Below are 6,970 nucleotides of genomic sequence, written 5' to 3' on the forward strand. Positions count from 1 at the left end.
AAAGCCACGAATAGAAAGCCAGGCACTCTGATGCTTTGTTTTCTTTGTTGAGCTTCTCATGCCTTCATTTCACACTTCTCTTTCTTGTAGGGAGAGCATTGAGAAAAGACACTCCAGCCATCCTTCGCCAGCACCTATCCATCCAGTAAACTCCCTCGGACATAACCGCAGCTCAAGTGAGCAGATCAGGAGCCATCTGAATCCCGAGGTTCGAGAAAAAGAGAAACCCAAAGAACGAGAGAGGGATCACTCCGAATCTCGGAAGGAAATTAATGTTGAAGAGCACAAGGTGAAGGACAGCTACGTTTCGGAGAAAGAAGGCCTGAGCCATGAAAGCCGAGTGGTGGAAGAGTCTAAGCAAATGCCCAGGGTTCCTTCCCCCTATGCCAGGCCCCCCGTTGTGGAGAGCACCAGGCCCAACAGCACTTCCAACCGCGAGGCTGACAGGAAGAACGAGCCGGCGTACGATAACCCGAAGAAAAGCAACGAAGTCAAGGTGAAGGAAGAGCGAAAGGAAGACCATGATGTTCAGCCTGAGGGACCTCAGACTCATAGGTCATCTGATCAGCCACCACCTATATCCACATCCAACGTCCACCCAAGTCCTTTAGTGTCTATGCCCATGACTGTAGGTGTGACTGGTATACATCACATGAACAGCATCAGTGGTCTGGACAGGACTCGCATGATGACCCCTTTTATGGGAATTAGCCCAATTCCTGGTGGAGAACGTTTCCCCTATCCTTCTTTCCACTGGGATCCAATGAGAGATCCCTTGAGAGATCCCTACAGAGAGCTGGATATTCATCGGAGAGACCCCCTGGGCAGAGACTTTTTGCTAAGAAATGACCCCCTCCATCGCCTCTCTACGCCAAGGTTGTATGAAGCAGACAGGTCATTCAGGGATCGGGAACCTCACGACTACAACCACCACCACCACCACCACCACCCTCTGTCCGTGGACCCGCGCCGGGAGCACGAGAGGGGCGCGCACCTGGACGAGCGGGAGCGGCTGCACATGCTCCGCGAGGACTACGAGCACGCGCGCCTGCACTCGGTGCACCCCGCCGCCCTGGACGGGCACCTGCCCCACCCCGGCCTGCTCACGCCAGGACTGCCCAGCATGCACTACCCCCGCGTCAGTCCCCCCACGGGACACCAGAACGGCCTCCTCAATAAAACTCCCCCCACAGCAGCTCTCAGTGCCCCTCCGCCTCTTATCTCCACGCTGGGCCCTCGGCCCGGCTCTCCCAGAAGGACTACTCCTCTGTCCACAGAGATGAGAGAGAGGCCTCCCTCTCACACCCTCAAGGACATCGAAGCTCGATAAGCAGAGTGAGACTCAATGAAAACCCAGAGCAAGAGGGACAAAAACCTTGTAAATGAACATAATATAAAGACCTTCTTACTAGTCATTGATACAGACTGGGGATGTGACCCACTGTACAATATGTATAGACCTGAGTGCAAAGATTTTGAAATGATTTTTTTTGTATATTATATGTTGAAATTTTCCAGATCTTTTAGCCAATGTTCCATATGTTCCTCGTGTCTCCTACTCTATTTTATTTCTAGCTTAAAAATTTCAAAATTTGAACTGAAGAACAAGACATCAGTCTGAGTGAATTGACTAGAAACAAGCCACCACCAATGTCAACCCTACAAAGCTCTTTCAAACCAGAAGTGAAGTCAATTGTAGATATTTATGTAAAAAGATTGCTTCATGGATTAATGGTTCATATATGCAAAAAGGGTAAGATGAAAGCTTTACTTTGTACAAATGTAAATAGATAAAATTAAGTAACATAATACATTAATACTTCTTAAACTGTGCTATTTGCAAACTTAATATTGATCAACACAGTCTGCTTATGCTGTGTTACTTATATTGTTATAGACAGCTAAACCCCTTCAACTATGCAATGAATTTTAAGGCTTTTCACAAAAGCCTTTATAACTCAAAGGAGCCTTTTCAACACACAACATAATTAAAGTCATATTTTCCCTGAACAAGCTCATTTCTAATGGAAGCCTACTTCTCTTGTTTTGATGAAGAAACAGCCCTTCAGAGGTGTAGTTTTCTGTGTGAACCCTTGCATTCAGGCTGCTGAGATCACTGTAACTCGTGTGTCCCTTGGATGGTGTCAGGATTAGTGCTCTGTGATCACTGACATGGAGTCATGGCAGATTGGGTTTCAGTCATATTAATCTGGGTTAAATGATAATAATGGAGTGCTGGAGATTTTCCAGAACTTTAGTCACTTAACATGTCAAATTTATTTTGGGGAGAACATCTGCTTATAGCCATTCATGTCTGGTTTTATTGCCAGTGTGTCATTTTTATCTGTACACACATTTTTTTGTGTTAAGTGATTTTTAACTACATTGAAACAAATCCTACAAGAAAGTGAATACTTTTCTAAATGATGGATATGTTTTCACTGTGGATCAGTAGTTTAATTAATGAACGCCATTGCAGATTTCATAATGGAATTTATTGTATTTCAGTTGGTAATAAAGTCTGTGAATAGCTAACAGGTCAGCCTTGTTGTTCCCTAATCATAGAAGACATGAAATAACCTGAAGAACACGGTCCTTTTTAAAAATATGCATCAATCTTCTGAAATCTGTCTTTTCATAACACACTTTTTTATAATGTGTTAAGTTTCTTGTCTAAATATTTGGAGAGAATATGACTTTATCAGAGAGAATTCAATATCTTGTCTACTGGACTGTAAAATATATGTATGAAATAAAATTAGTTCCATTGGTCTTCTAGTGTATTAAAGTGCTATCTGAAGTTGTTACCCTGTTTTGGCAAAAAAAAGAAAAAATAAGAAAAAAGTTAACTACAAACAGTTGTTTCTAATGATCAGAGATCTATTTTAGTAGTCAACTGAAGGTTTAGTTGTGAGCTTCAGATTTTTGTGAACTCCAGATGTTGTGCAGTGTTTCTTTTTTTTTTTTTTTCTACAAACAAAAGGAAAAATACAAAAAAGTCCCAACCCTGAGGAATATGTACACTGGAACCGTAGTGGTAGCTTTCAGTATTGTAAAGAGATTGTTATATACAAACCTTTTTGCTGTTTATCCTGTATGTAATAAAGTCCTTTCTAGATCCTATGTGAACAGAAAAGTGAAGCGGCTCTCAATCTTCAGCATGTTTCCTCCTCAGCGAAGACTTGTGTAATGTAAATTGTGCCATGTTATTAAAAAATGTGAACTAAACTGCTAGGTGCTTCTTTGTGTGCAGTACCCCATCGTTGCTATGGGGAGGAAGTCCTTTTTCCCAACAGTGGGGTTTTGTTCAGAAGGAGTAGCTGTTAAAATGGCTTAGGAAAGTTTGCCATTTCCTTTACAATCTTACTGGAATCCTTAGAGCTATTAGGTAAAAAGAAACAGAAAGGAGACCTGATCCTTAGCTTGTCCAGATTCTTTAAAATATAGTAACACTCTACATGGATCAGATTTTAATTAGACCATCATCTTGGTCTGCTGGATGCGCATCATTAAAAAGCTTGAGTTACTGAAGAAGGCAGGACTGGATGGCCACAGAAGGAAGTAACTGCTGGAGCCAGCGAGAGAGGCCCCCCGAGGCAGGGTCTGATTGAGAGCATCATCTTCCAGGCTCATCTCATCCTTACAGAGGAGCCTGACAGCTCTGGCAGCGTCTTCAGGAGGGGAGAAACGTGGTCTTGATTGTCCAGACTCTGATCCTTGTGAGCAAACTCTTGTTGATGGTCCTTAATTCCCAGTTAAGCCAATGAGCCTTCGCTCCCAGAGTCCAGAAAGCATCAAGGCATTTCAGTCCCTTTGAATTCAATTTCAGTGCTCCATGTCTTTGAAGATCCATGTGTCAAGTCTTGTACTGGTGATGCTCAGAGGACTATGCCTGAAAGGTGTAGTAAGAGATGGAAAAGGATTTTTAATGCTTTTAAACTTCTTCAGGTGCATTCACTGCTTTTCAGAAGTTTGATACAGGATGTTAGCTTGCAGGTATAGATAATGTGATCTTTTTTGAAGGATTTTCCATTCAGGACATTTGTCTTAAATCTTCTATTTTTGAATTCAGTTGTGTTTAAGAAATGAATTTCATGTAAAGACAATGCCAGCTACCATCTGTGGGAATGAAATGAGTCATGAGAGTATTAATTCTGTAGGTTGTGTGAGATTTTGATCATAGAAAACCCTCAGTATGCTTTATAGCAACCAGGACTTTGCTTTAGGTTTTCAAGTCCCATGTTCCCAAATTCCAACTAATTTTCCACATAGCAACTTCCTATCACTAGCTGAGATGCCAAATACAATGTTTAGGAAGAGAATCTTTGACAACAGTCCTAATATTTCCCAATACATTGTTCATTTTATGCCATGGTTGGTCTCTTCTTTTTTAACTTCCTATGTTTTGATCTTTGGTTTTCCTTACTGAGACTTAGCTCCAGCCTGGTTTTCTGCTTTTCATACCTTACTGCTCCCCTCTTTGCCTGTCTTATTCTCTTTCATGGCCTAGGGCAGCTAAATCTTATCAGAGGCAGCAATAAACACTGCAGATTTTTTTTACAAAAGTCATATTGTTGTTCCTTTTTACCTTTGCCTGTAGGAGCTCATGAAAACTGTAGTCCTTGCTGGACTGGAAGATAGGCAGATGGAGGTTGGGGACGATTTTTCTGCAAGTATTTTCATTTGCTGTGGCTGTGCCTCATTGAGGAAATGTTTAGCACGGTTCTTGCAGATTTGAACTCTAATTACGGCTTCACACGTGCAGGTGACTCTGAGGAAAGGCTCTGGACAGGGACCAAGGTCACAGAGCAGTGGTGCTGCACTTCCAGAGGAGCTCCTTGGCTCACTGCTTGGTTTCTGGCAAGGAAGAAGAGTGAGCAGTGGTTCAGAGACCAAGAACTCCGATTACACAGGGTTTTGTTACTGCCACAGTGGCTTGGTGAAGTTCCACCTGGATAAACCAACTTCTTTCTTTAGATTCCACCTGCCAGCTTTGGAGTGGCAGTGCTTGAATTCAGAAGGTGATTTGAAGTGTGATTCCAGTTAAATGGTCAGAATTGCCCTTGGAATGTGACTCTGCCTGAGCTCTGGATGGAGGCTGGCCTCTAACTCAGCTGGTTGGGAATTACATGCAAATGAGTGGTGGGGCTGCCTCCTGCTCTGCTGATGTCCTGGTCCCATCACATCCTTCCTGCACATGTAAAAACCCACTCCTGGCCATTCCTTACATGAAGCTCTTTGGGACACAGCCTGTCTCTTACTTTGACTGCATCATGATTGGTGCCATTGACTGGGGCAACTGAGCATTGTCCAGTGCAGCTATACTGCAAAAATTCTTTTAGTCATACTAAAACTCAAGCTTCAGTGAATTAGCCATGAAAACCTGTATAAAAAACTCCACATTTTTGCCAGCCAAGGAGAACCAGAGCTGCAGGTGAGGACTGACTGTTCTCCCTGTGCCCTGTCACCAGCTGGAGGGGCTTGGACTGTTTGTGGGCAAGGTGGAAGTTTCCAGCTGGCATCTCTTGGGGTCACACCCCTTTCTTTTTCCACTGGTATCTTACAGCTGAAATCATGTTAGCACAAATATATTTCCTGGTCATAAAATAGATCCCCCTCCTCATTTGTGCACTGTGAGGCTGCATACAGCAACAGGTATTCATGGACACCAAAGTGCACATGTGCTGTCAGGTACAGTACCAGGGAAGAAGTCCAATCCAGCAAGGAGCAGAGTAGAAAATCCTGGTGGCACCCTACAATCTTACATGTCTGTTTTGCTGCTATCTGATGTCTCCTCTGCTGGTTCTGGTAATATAGACTTCAGTACAGCATTATCCCCATTTTATAAACAGAAGTGCTGCTGGGAACTCCAAACACGGAGTCACCAGTGTAATACCAGGCACCTACTGCCCGAGTGATCTCAGGAGTCACCCAGGGCAATTGGGTTACTGCCTGAGCCACTGGGGAAGAGAAAGCCCAAATGAGGCAAATTGCAGAGTCAAGGGTGGCAGGAGGTTAGGAATTTCAGAGTTGCTCTTTTGCTTCTAGAAAGTACTTTTAACCCTCCATATTAACAAATTATGGCTGCTCAGACTGCTAAACTACCTGTGAAGGAATGAGTTTTACCTATTTATTGATAAGTAGTTCAAGTATTGACCCAAGCTGATAAAGGCTGTGGTAATTCTGGTTACTAAGGGCAGATTTGCTGTATTTTACCACCTAACATGGCTTGTTTGATCATCATATTGCCCAGTACTGAAATACGCTCTGAGTGCAGCATTTTTCTTGGTTCAATTTATGTTTCTCTACTGAAAAACTTGAATTTAGCCCTAGGAACTGAGCCATCCACCCCCAGTACAATCGTCTTTGTTTCAAGACAAGATAATTAAGCAAGAATTGAATCAGTTCATTGCATAAAAATGTCACCAATCAAATACACAATATATTTATTAAATATATCTTTTGCTTTGCATCTTCAAAGTCCTTTAATAGTTTCCACTGAATCAGTGTCATTGTGGGGGTTTGTTATATGCAGCAGAAATTCCATTAGCATCAAAAGCTTGGGATTATTTTTTTTTCTTTTACAGACAACTAAAAATGCAAGTATAAACTTCTAAGGATTTTCAGTAGTCCCTCTTTTGGGGCCTCAGTGTATTTGTAGTTACCATGGTGTGTTTGGAGTTAATTTGATTTTAAAAAAAAGAGGGGGAGGTATCAAGCAATGTCCAGTTATTCCCAGCCAAAAGGAAAGTTTTGTCTCCATTAATCCTAGAACAGTGAAGCAGAACTGGATTTGGTTTAGCCTGTTAGAAAGATGCTGTTCTGCAGTGGTACCGCAAGAGGGTGGTTAGAGAGCCTGAAACACGTGTAGGCTGTGCTGCAAGAGGGGACGGCTCTGCTGTTCTGGGCAAGGTGAATGCAGCTGTAAATTGTTTTTATGAGAGTCTGCTCTGTGAGGAGCTCTCCTGTT

At 42.8% G+C, this 6,970-nt stretch overlaps 1 protein-coding gene across 1 annotated transcript in view; it reads left to right on the forward strand.

Annotated features, from left to right (window-relative positions):
• Nucleotides 1–3,228, forward strand: part of AUTS2 (activator of transcription and developmental regulator AUTS2) — a 582,529-nt gene extending 579,301 nt beyond the window's left edge. The window contains exon 23 of the mRNA XM_031060380.1: nt 91–3,228. Within this exon, the coding sequence (XP_030916240.1) occupies nt 91–1,330 (1,240 nt within the window). The 3' untranslated portion in view covers nt 1,331–3,228. The remainder of the gene's footprint in view (nt 1–90) is intronic.
• The last annotated feature ends 3,742 nt before the right edge of the window (nt 3,229–6,970 follow it).

Source organism: Geospiza fortis, unplaced genomic scaffold, assembly GCF_000277835.1.
Source record: "Geospiza fortis unplaced genomic scaffold, GeoFor_1.0 scaffold59, whole genome shotgun sequence".
NCBI lineage: Eukaryota > Metazoa > Chordata > Aves > Passeriformes > Thraupidae > Geospiza > Geospiza fortis.